Source organism: Bos indicus, chromosome 6, assembly GCF_029378745.1.
Source record: "Bos indicus isolate NIAB-ARS_2022 breed Sahiwal x Tharparkar chromosome 6, NIAB-ARS_B.indTharparkar_mat_pri_1.0, whole genome shotgun sequence".
Lineage (NCBI taxonomy): Eukaryota > Metazoa > Chordata > Mammalia > Artiodactyla > Bovidae > Bos > Bos indicus.
The window spans coordinates 68,454,628-68,470,261 of record NC_091765.1 but is presented as its reverse complement, the minus strand read 5'-3'; the positions used below and the strand labels follow the sequence as shown (position 1 = coordinate 68,470,261).

At 40.4% G+C, this 15,634-nt stretch overlaps 1 protein-coding gene across 6 annotated transcripts in view; it reads right to left on the bottom strand.

Annotated features, from left to right (window-relative positions):
• The window catches only part of DCUN1D4 (defective in cullin neddylation 1 domain containing 4), an 81,940-nt gene that overhangs the window by 21,043 nt on the left and 45,263 nt on the right, over positions 1 to 15,634 (bottom strand). For all 6 annotated transcript variants that reach the window (XM_070791422.1, XM_019962730.2, XM_019962732.2 and 3 more), the window contains 3 exons: positions 15,540 to 15,631; positions 8,140 to 8,210; positions 3,354 to 3,445 (listed from right to left, as the gene is read on the bottom strand). In XM_070791422.1, coding sequence (XP_070647523.1) covers positions 3,354 to 3,445; positions 8,140 to 8,210; positions 15,540 to 15,631 — 255 coding nt within the window. The remainder of the gene's footprint in view (positions 1 to 3,353; positions 3,446 to 8,139; positions 8,211 to 15,539; positions 15,632 to 15,634) is intronic.

Below are 15,634 nucleotides of genomic sequence, written 5' to 3'. Positions count from 1 at the left end.
CACATACAAGAATGAGGCAGTCACAGGGTGACAGTGCCGTGCTGCTAAGGGGCATCATATGCCAGAAGAAAATATGCACATTTTGTGGAATCACTGCTTATTTGAACTGTGCTGCTGAAACATAGTCAGAAGTAACAAGAATGAGGATAATCTTCAAAGGTTATACACTCAAAGGTAGTTCTCTTCTATTACCCAGGAACAGCCTTCATCCCTTCACTCAGCCCAGAGGTATTTTTCCAGCCCATCATCAGTTCTATAGTTAGCTACAAGGCTAACATACTTTTTTGGTTTTGTTTTATTTAGCTTAAATACTCTATAAGCTTAATTCATCAGAGGTAACCTTAAACCCCCATGCTGGAACAAGACAAAAAATAAAACAGTCAATTAAAACAAGAGCTGGGAATTTCCTGGCAGTCCAGTGGTTAGTACTCTGTTTCACTGCCTGGGGTATGGGTTCAATCCCTGGTCAGGGAACTAATACCCCACAAGTCACATGGCAGGGCCAAAATAAGAGCTGTGCCTTCTTTAAGAACCATCGCAGGAGCGTGGAGATAAATGTTCCCTTCCCTACCAGCTGCCGTCGCTTCTTCCAAGAATCACGAAATACAGCCCTGGAGAGGCCAAGCATGCAGCTCCTCCAGACAGCGTCCAGGAGACTGATTTCTGGGTGCCCCATATTCCATCGCTTCAACCTTCTTGGTTTTAGGGACACTACCAGAGACATCCAGGAAGTGGCAGATTCAAAACTCCCTGGTTCTAAAACCCCTGGGCTTCCTATTTCTAGCATGCACCCACAGTACAGTAACTTCAAAAAAAAAGTCTCTTTTTTACACTTTAATTTCCTCTTGAGTCCAGAAAGTTCACTTGACAGGTTTAATAAACCCAAAATGAGAAAAAAGGAAGAAATTCCAAATAGAAGACAAAATAGATCATTCAAAAGATGGATTATTTTCCATCTTTAGAAGACATAAAAGACTGGCCTCTGAGCTTTCTTATTTATTGGGTGCAAATACCTTACAATACAAGTAGCATAAACAGAAGTGACCTTATTACTTTTGGATGTTTTGGCTGAACACTGCTTCCAAGCTCCTACCTCAAATGGACTTTGTCTTGTTCCTGGCTTTTGTTTCCCCAGGACCTAGAATTCCGTGCTTGGCACATCACTGCCACTCAAATATTTGCTGAACAAATGATAGATTTAGGGAGGCACGAGGGAGAGGGGGGTGGAAATTCATAAAACTTGAAATTGTACTATTTTTGAACTACAAAGAACCTTAGAGGTTATTGTAAGTAATCATCTTCACCTCACTGATGAGGAAACTTACTCTCAGAGTTTCACATCACAAAAAGGAAGAAGATTCCTCTTTTTTTTGCAGTGAATCAGGTTTGTTACTACACATTAAATCTCAAGGACTGAGTGGCAGCACTCTCTGGGAATCCACCTGCACCACTTGTGTCACACAAAGCATCAAGCAGAGTTCCCAACAAAGCGCTTGTGGAGCACCCCCTACCCCGAGAGCATACAGGCACGGCTTCTTTCAGGAAACCGCAAAGTTCAGTTCCCAGACAACGTGATCCTCAAAACATGAGCAAGGCCTTGCACTGGGTAATATTCTTCTGTAAAGGCAAACGTAAAAACAAACCTAGAACTACATAAAAATGGGAAATTATACCCTAAGACAAATGAAAATGTGCCTGAAAAAATGCTGATGATACCTCCTCTAAAGCCTTGAATAAAATCTTGATTTAACCTTGCATTCATCATTACAAGGGTACTTAAAAAGGAGCAGCCATCCTGTGTTCTATCCGGAAAGCAACAGAAAGAGGCAGCGAGGAAAACGATACAAGAGTTAGTAGGCTTAACATCATGAGGAGATATTTCTCAACAGGACGAACACAATCCTATGAGATCCCAGAGACTTAACCCCAAAATTCTAGAGCATGCTGAGCAAAGTGTATTTGCAAAAGGGTGATTTGACTTTTACCTAAAATGCATGTGTCATCAGATAATAGTTGTTAGAGGAAGAATGTGACCGAAGAATCAGAAGTCCTAGGTTTTCTTCCTACCCCTAATCCCATCACAAAGCACATACCCCTTTGAAACCTCTGTCTCCTCATTTGTAAAATGGACAGGATGACGTCTGATCTGTCAAGGTAGGTGTGAGGATCAAATAAGAGAACAGTGAAAAGGCCTCATAAAAGTGTACTAAAGCACAGTGAAAATAAAGTACTGTTACCAACGACAAAGGGACAATGATATTAAAAGTTGACAAATTTCTAAATTATTTAAATAAAACCAGTAAGCCACTCAATTCCAATTTTAATACAAGTCTATTATTCCTACTTAAAGTAAAAAGAAAAAGCCATTCCAAGTACTTTAGATCAGTTATTCAATACTATCCCAAGAATTAGCACTTCCTCTTTTAATATCATTTCATCATTCACCTCATTTGTATCTTTCAGTGGATAAAATGACAATTTATGTTTTCCTGAGTGAAACTCTTAGCAAACACACACACACAGACATACATGCATGTAAGCACAAAGGGAATACATAAAACCACTGATTTTTTCCTCAACTCTGCACCAAGTAACATCAACAGAATCTTTATTATTATTAATTTTTAATCACTAGAGTAATGAAATTTTAAATTTTCACAAAGCTATGTGAGAATATATTGAATAAAAGATAAATATCTTCACTTGTAAGTTACACTTCACTCAACTGTTCTCACCAACTATAAACCAGATGCTAACACTATGATTTTAAACCTATGCTGTCGAACATGGTAGCCACTAAACATACACAGCAACTGGGCACCTGAAATGCAGCTAATGAAGACTGAGATGTATCATAAATGTAAAATATACACCAGATTTCGAAGATTCAATATGAAAAAAAAAGTAAAATCGCTCAGTGATTTTTAAAATATTGATTAATGTTAGGATGATAGTATTTTGGATATTCTGGGTTAAGTAAAATACATTAAAATAAATTTTACCTGTTTCTTTTTCCTTTTTTTAATGTGGCTATTAGAAAATTTTAAATTATATAATGTGGCTCACATATATGAGAAAAGGATGATCCATTTCTATTGAGCTGCTCTAGAAGAATACTAAAATAAACAGTGTACATTATATAAAAACTTCAATTGCTAAAATTTATCCATAATAGCCCTCTCCTCCACATATGAAAATGGGGCTTGGCCTTCATACCTGTAACCACAGATGAAGCCTGCCCAGACCCCCAAGGGGTCACCCAACCCAGATGAGGTACCAGAGGGAGGCCATCAGCCAGGGGAGAGCAAGGACCCCCACTCCCATCCCCATCCCAGGGCAGCCTCAGGACTTACTGTAGAGAAGTCATTCCTTTTAACCATTCCTGTAGAGTAAAATAACCCATATTTTGTGCATCCAATTTCCAAGCTAGGACAAGCATAACTACCTGTTTAAAACAAAACAAAGCAGAAAGACCAATCAAATCAGGAGAATAGATCTCAGCAATTAAATACATTAACATCACACCAAATGTTCACAGTAGTTTAGTCACTGAAATATGAACAGGGTAACTCGAAAATGAGTTTTAATTTGGCAAACATCTAGAAGTTTGATAATTCAGTCTGCTGATAAGGGTTTGGATAAACGTGACCTCTGGTGATGCCTGATGGTGAAAGTATAAAGGGATTACCTCTCCAAAGGCTGGCTCTGCAGTATCAAAACTGGAACCAGCAGTTCCACTTATGGAAGTTATCTCATAGATACACCTACACATGTACACAAAGCTGAACAGGCATCAAGACTTCCTACAGGACCATTTGTAGTAGTAAAAGACTGAGAACCACCAAATACCTGCTAGTAAGGGACGACTTAATACACCTTTGCTAAACACATTCTATACAAAGGAAAACGATGTCACTATTGAGACAAATGAAGTGGAGCCATCAACACAAATATGGAACAGTTTCCAAGACTTGAGTGAAAATGAAGAGAGACGCGCAGAACAGAGTGTTAAAACCCAACAGGTAGGTGGTGGGACAGACAGTGGACATATCTGTAAATTCAACTCTAAAGGGGGGGAGATGATTTTAATGTAGCCCAACATTCCCTGGTGGCTCAGATGGTAAAGCACTGCCTGCAACGCGGGAGACCTGGGTTCGACTCCTGGGTCAGGAAGATCCTGGCGAAGGAAATGGCAATCCACTCCAGCACTCTTGCCTGGAAAATCCCATGGACGGAGGGGCCTGATAGGCTACAGTCCATGGGGTCACAAAGAGTCGGACACGACTGAGCGACTTCACTTTCACTTTCTTTCACTTTCCCAACACTACACGTCTATGGCGCTGTGCCCGCAACAAGCACAGGCTGAACAGATTGCCACTCAGTCACTTCTCAGTGGGCACCATCCTTGCCTTTAGTGGGTCTTCTGAAACTCTGCTGATGTGAGCAACTGTGACAACTGGTTTGTGGCACTGCTCATCACTTTTTCACTTAGATGTTTTAGAAAAAAGGGTGGCACCAAGATAGTTATGGAGAGTTTAATAAATACCTGAAGGTATAAAAGACAAAATTACATTTTGAAGATGCCTCCAGCTGCAAGCTCTTTGGGGTTCTTACACAAGGACAGAGCTGAGGCCTTCTAGATTAGGGAGAGAGGAGGAAGCCCTCCTACCTCATCTACCTCAAGACCCAAGGCAAGATGAGGAGTAACTTAAAAACAAAGCATGCCATTCCTGGCGAGGTGACGAAGCAGGATGGGGCCTTCCTAGGACCAGCCTGCCACTCTGCAAGGCTGGCAATCTCTGGATAGTCACTCATACAGAAGGGAACTCGAGTTCTCAACTGGAGAGCACACATACCCTGAACGGCTGTATGTCTATTTGTTGTAATAAAAAAAAAGGGCAATGGGAAGAAAATACATGTTCCTGTAATACAGTTGGCTGGGGACAAGCAAACGTGGCATTTGGCTGGTAATCTCATTTCTTTACACCAGAAGAACTGCCCCACACCATTAAACTACAATCTGGGTCAGATGGTGCCCAACTGGGTCAGATGATGGTGATAATGAGAGGAAATCAGGGTGATATAACATAAAAAAATGAGGCAAGCCAAGACATGGAAGCAACCTAAATGTCCACAAACAAGGGAATGGACAAAGAAGACGTGGTACATATACACTTTCTAATTCAAACCTGATATGTTCTCAAACAGTATCTATACTCAATCTTCTATTAGAAAGATTAACTATTCTGCATAAACACTTGATAAGTTAAAAAAAAACAAAACAGTTATGGCAAAGGAACACACACACACAGTATGCATGTAATGAGGCCAAACAGCCAAAGCAGTTGTCACAATGGGAATTTCTTTACACAAAACAGACCTCTCCCTAGGACAGCCAAGAAGAAGCTAACTAAAGAACTTCATCGTTACCTTAGTAAATGAAAGCTGACCTGAATTTTACAAGCCTGCTTAAATTTCATAAGCTATAAATATCAGGCAAGGGGAGGATTTTAAATACTTAGAAGTGCTCACTTATCAATATAGATAAGCCTTTAAAAAAAACTATTTCAGTGTTTGTTTTTCAAACAATTTCTAAAACTGGGATGCATCCATACCTGATGGCTTATCAGATTTACTTAACATTTTTCCCTTTAAGTGATGAATAAAATAATAAAATTTCTATTAGTGGCATCTTAAATTGAAATACAATAATAAATACTTTGGAATAATAGTCTGAATTGGGTCTTTTAGTCTTCTATGTGATTCAACATTTCAAGATTATTTCTATTCCTACAGAAATGGAGAACCAAAGACTCATCATTACCAAAAAAGATAATAATAGCAACTATTTTTTTATTGAGTTCTGGTATTTGGGGGCTTCCCAGGTGGTGCCATTGGTAAAAGAATCCACCTGCTAACGCAGGAGATCAGGGTTTGATCCCTGGGTTGAGAAGATCCTCTAGAGTAGGAAATGGCAACCCACTCCAGTATTCTTGTCTGGAAAATTCCATGGACACAGGAGCCTGGCGGGCTACAGTCCAATGGGGCCACAAAAAGTCGGACACGATTAAGCGACTGACACACACACTCACTGGTATCTGGGGGTGAGGAACTTTAAAGAGCTGGGCCTTGCTAGTTTTTTGCTTAGAAACAGCTGCAGCACTCCTCCCACCCAATAGGCCTTTCTCCCCTGAGAGCAGATGCCCACTTAATCCCTCTGACACCTGCGGCCTGACACCTCCCAATCTCCCCACCATCAGGCCCTGCTGCCCACCCCCCAGATACATGCTAACTGCCGTTCCCTGGGTAGAAACTTGGGACTCCTCTGAGCCAGCTCACTCTCGCCCCTCTTATACTACCCTCCAGAAAACACTTGTCAACCTTAGCTCATTCCCTGTCAGAAAACTTCCTTCTTGAAGTCAGTGAAATGTTCTTTTCTGTCTACGTTCTTTTCTGGCTATGGACCAGATTAAGCACAACACTACTGACCCAGCTGTCCCCAAACCTTTGCACCAATCTGAATAATGTATCAAGACATCTGAACTAGAAAGATGGCTTAAAACTCAACATTCATGGTATCCAGTCCCATCATTCCATGACAAACAGATGAGGGAAAAGATGACAGATTTTACTTCCTTAGGCTCCAAAATCACTGTGGACAGTGACTGCAGCCATGAAACTAAGACGCTTGCTCACAGGACGGAAAGCTATGACGAACCTAGACAGCATATTAAAAAGCAGATATCACTTTGCTAACAAAGTTCTGAACAGACAAAGCTATGGTTTTTCCAGTAGTCACATATGGATATGAGTTGGACCATAAAGAAGGCTGAGCACCAAAGAATTGATGCCTTCGAATTGTGGTGCTGGAGAAGACTCTTGAGAGTCCCTTGAACTACAAGATCAAACCAATCAATCCTAAAGGAAATCAACCCTGAATATTCATTGGAAGGACTGAAGCTCCAAAACTTTGGCCACCTAATGCAGAGCCCACTCACTGGAAAAGACCCTGATGCTAGGAAAAACTGACAGCAAAAGGAGAAGAGGGCAGCAGAGGATGTGATGGTTAGACAGCATCATCAACCCGACAGACACAAATCTGAGCAAACTCCAGGCGATAGTGAAGGACAGGGAAGCCTGGCATGCTGCAGTCCATGGTGTCGCAAAGAGCTGGACATGACTTAGCAACTGAACAACAACTTGAACTAGATCACATTCAAATTAAAAATACAAGGCAAAAATCAGTCCAAAGGCTCTTTAGAAAATTTAAAGTGTTACTGGGAGGAAGTGGGGAAGATATAAGGCATAGAAATGGTAACAAAAAATGTTTAATAAAATTTCTTTGTGAAATCTCCAGGAGCATGACCTATCAGCATGGGCACCAGGTTATCTCACCAATACTCTGATGAAAGGGATGATCCCTTGGGAGCTCTACCAGTGTATAAATTCATTGAGGATGTAAGAAGTATTTGTTAAACTGGGGGCTGTAATATTAAACTGTACAGCTAACGAGCCAGGGCATTTATATACTTTTTCATTTTACAGTAAGACAGATGTGGGAATAGGAAAAATATTCAATAATAACATGATGATAAGAATTAGGCAAAAATAATTAAGCATGTAAAAAACTTCTAATTGAATTTTTTAGGGGAAATACTTAGGGCTTTTACACTAAAAATCAATCACTTTCCAAGCTAAATTCAACTGGAAGTGAAAGCTGTGAAAAATCCTTGATAATTACAACCTATTCAAAACTCTTATAAATAATTAATTATTCAAAGTCCTGGACAAACTCTACATTAGGCTGGAACAACCTCAGAGGAGGACAAACAGACACAGTGCCACCAGTCCCCAGTTATCTGTCATCGGAGGTCCACACGCACACTCCACTTTTTAAACGTCTAGTTCAGTTACTTGATCAGTGAAATTAAGAAATTAAATGAGAAAAAAAATGACTAACTGTAGTTATACCATATCAACTGCAAAAAAAGTTCTGCTTTACAAACCAATTCAGAATGGAACTTATTTCTTAGATTGCCTCATAAAAACTAACATATCCTTACTTCTTTACTGTTGCATTATTTGTTGAGAGACAAAATCAGATCAACTGATTTGCCCAAATTAGTAAGTTAGACTTACATTTTCTGGCTCGACACCAATGTCTTCACAGAATTTCTCCATGCCCTCAGGACCTACAACATCATCAGTACCTGTGATGAAATGCAATTTATATAAAGTAAATCTAACCATGTACAGATACTATTACTACTACTGTAGCATTATACTGTTAAAATACTTATTATTAAGATCAAATAACACCTAAAGACCATAAACTCTTTCTGAAGGAAGAAATTACCAAGTGTAAGTTGAAAAATATTCTAGAATTTAAGTTCTATCTTTAAAGGATTCTGCTTTGCACAATCATTTACATCAATTTATGGCCAAGTCCTTCAACCTACAAATAGATGTACATATAATTGATATCTAAAGATAAGGTTATAGGTATTCAATTTCTATTCTTTAAAGTAGCTTATAAATCTCTATTCTTATTTTGATAATAATTTCAACACATAAAATAAATTTTGGAAACACAGTAAAAAACCACCTAATATTCTTTATAAAATTAACTGGGAAGTAATATAATTGTCTCTTTTACACAGAAAAAAAAAAATCAAGCAGTCTTTTTGTTCTACACAAGGCAATAGCCCTTTTTTCACACTCCATGTTAGCTCTCTCTCTTCCTGAAAGAAATGTCCACACATCCCAGCTCTATTGCATCCCCACTCATTCTTCAACCACAGCAACTGTTTTCTGTTCCTCTCCCTCCATGGAAACTCCCCTTGCCAAGGCCACCCATCAGCTCTAATTACCACATCCAATAGACACAGTCCGTCTCTGTTTTATGTGGCTTCCCTGGAGTAGCTGGGATTATCCTTCCGTAGTGTCTCAACCCGGGTCACCACCTGAAACAGAAGGCCTCATCCCGTAGCACCCTTCTCCTACATTCTCAAGAGTCAATCAGTGATCCAGTGTGCTGCCAATTTTACTTTCCAAATATTTCTTAACTGCTGACTTATCATGCAGACGTCACTCTCTCACTTAGATGACCACAGCAGTACCCTCGGGGTCTCCCTATTTCCAGAGCCTCACCCTGCTCTGACTCACCCTGCACACAGCCACCTGGAGGGTCCACCTCAAACATAAACTCCATCCTAGCTTAAAATCCTTTGATTTTAAACTCCCTGCTATCTATGGATGAAGTCCAAAGTCTCTGGCATATCAAATAAGGTTATGATCTATAGCCACCCTTCCTCTTCAGCCTCGTAACTTTCCACCTTCAAATCAAGTTTCCCGGAAATAAAAGAATCAAATAAATATTGCTGAATGAATAAAAATTAGGATCCAGAAATACCGACCCACGGTTTGCTCCGCACACACACCCTGACATGTGGCACTACTGCATGGTACTACACGGGGTACTACTCGTGGGGCCTCAGTCCATCTCCCTCTCCCCTCTTCTCATGTGAGCTCCTTCCATCTTGAAGATGGGAACCATACAGGCAGTCTTCCCAACTTCCCCACCCCCGCCAATGGAGGCCAGGCCAGGCAGTCCCCATGCAATGCTAGGAATGCTGTACCCACATTTGCATCAAGTCCCAGCTCATTTACCTTCCCTTCTAAATTCCAACAGAGTAAGAGCTATTAATTCTTCTTATAATCTCAACCTACTACCCTGGCATGAAGTAGTTGCTCCATAAATTTTATTGAATGAATGGATGGATATCAGAATACAAAAATCATTCTACAATCTTCCATAGCCTTCAGATGTACCAAGCTGCCAAGATCAGCAGAATCCATCTAAATGCCTTTGTTATTCAAATATTATCAACTGGGCACATCCTGGAGCTATCACTGTAGAAGTAGCTGATGAGGAATAATACATGGTCCCTGCCCACCAACATTGGAAATAAAGCACAAGAGTAATTTCAATACAAAGTAATAACTAGATCAAAGTATAAGGTGGTTGGTCTCAACAAAGCGTGACAATTAAATCCACCTTGCATGCTTATCGGTCAGTCCTGTGTCACTTTTCTCTCTTCTAGTCCTTGGCTTCTCTTAAAATCCAAACTCAGGCTCTTCCACATAATCTAGCCAGAGCGAATACTTTTTCTGCCTGCTTTATTTTCCTCTTAATCACAAATGTGTTATTTTATCACAAATAATTTCGTTTCACATAATTCAAATCTGTTACCTTTTTTGGGACTTTTTTTTTTTTCTCCTTTTGTTTTACATGTTTTTCAATGTATCCTTAATTTTGTCTTATTACAGGAAAATCAAATAAGACTTTACTTAATTTTTAATTTAGTTTTTTGGGCAACATTAATACATACAATGATATGAAATTTCAATTAAAAGTAAAACTGAAAATAAAAGTGCTAAAAAAGCAAAAGTTTTCCTTCTAACCTTTCCCTACACCCCAGAAGAATTTCTTTAAAAATCCTTCCTCAAATGAGCTATTTTATAGAATTTTAGCCACAGTAAATATATACATATTTATTTCTATAAGTTTTTCAGGCATTTCTCTTTGGCCTCCAGGTGCCCAACAATCATTTCATCTTCAATGAATGATTGTTTTTGCCTCCTCCTTCCCTGTATTTATGCCCCTTCTTTCTCTTATCTAACAAGATTAGCTAATAATCTCCCAAAACAATGGTAAATAAGAAAGAGTGAGAATGGGCACCCTCTCCTCAGTCTTGACTCAAGTGGGAGTACAGCTGGCATTTTACCATTTGGGTCTGTGTGTGCACATGGGCTTCCCAGGTGTCCCAGTGGTAAAGAATCTGCCTGCCAAGGCAGAAGACCCGGCTTCAATCCCTGGCTTGGGAAGACCCCCTGGAGGAGGAAATGGCAACTCACTCCAGTATCTTTGCCTGAAAAATCCCATGAACAGAGGAGCCTGGTGGGCAACAGTCCATGAGGTCACAAAGAGTCAGACACAACTGAGTGACTATACCACGTATATATGCATGTGTGTGCATATACCTACATGTGCACACTCATGTATATTATACAAATGATACATGAATACATTCATATGGTGAAACGTTCAAACAGAGAAGTCCAAGTGAAGTAAAGAGAAAGCTTGCCTTCCTCTTCTCCTTACCAGGCAGGCATGTATACTCTTGGGCCACTTTGCTATGTATTTGTGTATGTGCAAATATATAGTGAGATGTGGTTCTGAACTTGTTTATCTACACACATGGTTCAGACCGTATCCTGCTTTATTTTACCATCTGGTAATATTCCTGTGTAAACACCCAGCTGATATTCTGTACACTACTCCACTGTAGGTCACTGTGTGTGTGAATTCCATGTTTCGTAGTCCCTACCCTCATTCCACTACCGTTAAGTATTTGAGCTATGAGATTAAAGAGCAATGATATCCGATGGAAGTATCCATCTATTTCTAGCCTGCTAAGAGGTTCCGTTTGTACGAACAGATGAGTTTTTAGTATCTACTGACAGGACTCACTGGAAGGTGGTTACACAAAGCTGAGGGGAAAAAAGGCACTTCACAATCTTAAAAAATTTTTGTCTTTGGTTTCTATACTTTGTGATCTAAAAAAAAAAACCTCTTTCTCTGCTACCTATTCCTGAGCCTGGCAAGCCACCTGCCCTTCCCCTGCCTGGGCACAGGGCCTGGGGGTCTCCCAGCTGGCTGTTCCATTCATACCCTCTCCAACCCCACCTCCCCTCCCTGTCAATGCTCATCACAGTGATGGCGCTTCTCCATTTGTCTGTTTACCACACAACAAAATGAGCTCAAGCACAGCACTTCGACCATCCACACGCACTCCATAGCCTGGCATGCAGCAGGCCCTCAAAGGTTTGCTGAGGTACCCTGGGCAGTGGTGACATTAAGTTTCCTATGCTTTTTTCTTTTTTTTCACATTTTATGCAATGCCATATGCATCTGTGTATTTTATAAAAAACAAGGTTTTAACAGCATGGTTTGCAATGGCATGACTCATATTACTTTAATATTTTATCCTAAAAAAATTAAAACAGAGCTTATCAGTCAACATTACTTAAAGGCTACCCATAATCCTGTTATCTCCAATAACTTTTCCTTTTTTCTCATTATCATTCCCATGCATACATTTAGATCTATTTGTAATCACACTGTTCATTGGGCTTATGGGTGTACTGACACTATCATTTATCTGTAGAATTGAGCAATCTTAATCTAACAAAAGGGCTTCCCAGGTGGCTCAGCGGTAAAGAATCCTCCTGCAATGCAGGAGACACAGGTTCAGTCCCTGGGTTGGGAAGATCCCCTGGAGAAGGAAATGGCAACACATTTCAGTATTCTTGCCTGGGAAATCCCATGGACAGAGAAGCCTGGCGGGGAATAGTTCATGGGATCACAAAAGAATCAGACATGACTTAGTGAATAAACAACAATCTAACAAACAGGCCACTCGCTAACACAAAGTAGATTAAAAGTAGGTTTGAGGGAGATGGTTTAAAAGCTATGGAATGCCGCAGTGATATGATACTAGAGGTCATTTAGAAGGTAGATATACTGACAATAATCTAGAAAACAGCAGTCCTCCCACTTTCACTGCTATTTTAAGTAGGGGCTCCTACCTAAATATATTTAACCTTTTCATGACGGCCCAAGACCATCATAGCAGTTTCCATAATCGCACCACGCTGCATCACTGGGGCGAAAGGGGCCACTCTGTCTCCTTCACCCACAGCCCACTGCTCCTGACCCCCAGCCCCACTCTGCTAAACCAAAACACAGCTCTGCTACAGGACCTAATTCAAAGTAGAGATGAAGAGCCTACAATCAGGACTTGCAGAACTTTTACAACTCACATGTGTGAGCTTCAGTGTGACTTAAATGTTGGCACTTGGGTACCTGCTCTCACCTCTTATTCTTAGATATATTTCAGAGGGTGAAAGCTATTAGATAAATTATTTATGTATAGCTGGTTATTTTAATGAAAAAGAAATGAGATTCCAGCTTCAGACAGAGGTCTAAACAAGACACTTCCCCAATCTTGCCCTCAGCAACACTTTCTAAAGTCAGAGGACTAGAGTACCACAGCACCAAAGTGAGTAAACCTATAACCACAGAGAACAGGACAAGAGCCCCAGTTGAGGGAGTTTCATTTATCAAATCTCTGAGAATCAGAAACTGAGTTGACAGGAATTTTAAAAGCCAAGAGGCTGTATCCTAAGAGGTGCAAAGGAGGGCTAGGCTCAGGCTACGGGAGGGCGGAGGGCAGAGGTCAGGGCAAGAGGTGGAGCTGAGAGCTCTGGGAAGAACAAAGGTCCATCTGTGTCATGGGACTGCACGGCCAAGGTCCCCTACCGCCCTCCACTCCACTCTGTTCAGTGTAGGGGTCAACCCACAGCAGGTGGCTATCTCCCAGGGACACAATCATCCCACAGGGGAGGGCCCTCATCCAGGCACTGGGGCCCGCACCTCACTCTCTGTTCCCAGACTGGCCCGGAGCACAGCCTGTCAACCTTCCTGGGGCCCCTCACCATGTGCTTTTCCTGAACAATACTGATCTACAGTTTTTATTCATGTGGTTGGGATATTACAAAATGAAAGCAGGTACCAGGTGGAGATTTAGTTATTCCCAATTTCAAGCCATTTTTCCTGATGAGATACAAAAGAAAAGGGAGGGGGGTATAAAAATAGGGAGCCATACCACAGAAACTTCTTGCAGTAATGAACCCCACAACGAATCACCTGGCAGGGGTCTCAAGGAACCTAAAGAATGTAGCTTAATCTTTATCCCAAATGTCACCTTTTTGAACCAGAGAAGAGCAATCAAGAAGGAAAAACTGTACTGTTTCTTTTTAAAGGAAAACAGAAGTGTGGCTTTTACTATGGAAAAATTTATATTTGCTTATAAAGGACATAACAGTATCAAAATGGCTGTGCGATGGTGGTGGGATTAAGTGTACTTTTTCTGTTTAAACTTTCCTTCTTATAATACATGTCATAAAAATAAATGTGAACCAATATAAGAAAGCAAGAGATTTTCGTAATCAAAGTGACAGGAACACGAGAAAATGCTCCATCACTCAGACCCAAGTACTGAACACCTGGAAACGTGCCGACTACTTTGACTAGGAACAAAGTGTCTTCAAGAGAGTCATGCTTTCAAGATGTAAACATGAAAAACAGATAAATTCTAATACCATGTGTGTTTACACAATGTGTCCATCCCTGCAAATAAAACCCAGCTCAAATTAGTTCAAGTGATGAAAGAGAATTCACTAGAAAGACACTGGGGTAGCTCACAAAAATCCAAAAGACTACAGGAAATCAGGGTCACATCCTTTCAAGTCTACCACAAGAAAAGAAAGACGCTCTTCTTCCAGTTTCAATCGGAAAACCCCAGGACATTTTCTCTGATGGTCCTGATCTGGGTTACCTGCCAGCCCCAGGAACAATCTTTGTGGCCAAAGAGGGCAAGACTTTTATCAGAAAAACGTGGGGTAGGAGGAAAACACTGGCCTCAGGAAGAATTCTCATTCTGATACCCAAGAAAAGGACATCAAAACCAGTTATGAGCAATGTCCTTCCTGTAAGAGTACAAAGAAGGTTATTAAGCTAATTAATCTAAGAGATGTACCATTTGCTTGTCAAACGGAAAAGCGGAGAAAAACACTCCAGGCAAAGGGACCACTGTGAGTTAGCTGTCTTTTCTCCCGCAGGTAGTAGGGGTTTTTAAGTGGGGTTAAGGGTGTAACAGATCGTTAGGGAATGACATGTGTGATCTGCTCATTTTTTTTTTTTTCTTCAAATTATAGACAACAGGCAACACATAGACCCTGATTGGGAGTAGAGACATATTGAGTAAATCGGTTTGAAGATCATTGAACTGTCAGGTGGATACGTTATGATAGAAATCTGATGCGGAAGAGGAACGGTAAAATAGCCTTCAGTTCAAACTTGCCTGAAAGTTTTTTTTTTCCCCTTTTTTACACCATACACAGCCAAACAAACAAACAAACCTTTTATTTCAATATTATTCAACCAGTTACAATAAACTGCAAAAATGGGATTGTTTTTAAGATATTTTAAATGACAAAACCAACACTGTCTGCCAAATGATCTTTCAAAATAGAGACACGATGTAAGAAATCCACTGCACCGCATAAAGGTTCAAAGCAACAAAGCCTATTTTAACTTGGATGCATGAACCATGCAGCCACCCCTTACCAGCATTTTCAACAGGTTTCCTAGCAATCCAGAGTACTTCTCCCAAGTACACTTCATCTTTTCAGTTCCCTTCTAGTGTTCTGAATTCTTTGGCTTAGCTGCTGGCTATAAATAGAACCTTTGGTGATTTGTTTCAACTGTGCTCCCTCTCGAAAACAGGAAGACACACATACACACAGACACACACACACCAAATTCGAAAAGTACTCATTTTTCAATTCTTTAGTTTCCTCTAAAGTACTCTGTATTTTTATGAGGCTCAGCCTTAGGTGATATGATTACCTACCTGCATATTCATAGAACCATTCTAAGCACCTCTTACTTGAAAAGGCTTCTTCTTCAGTCTTTATTCTAGTTGAATCATATTTTCTATACATGCTA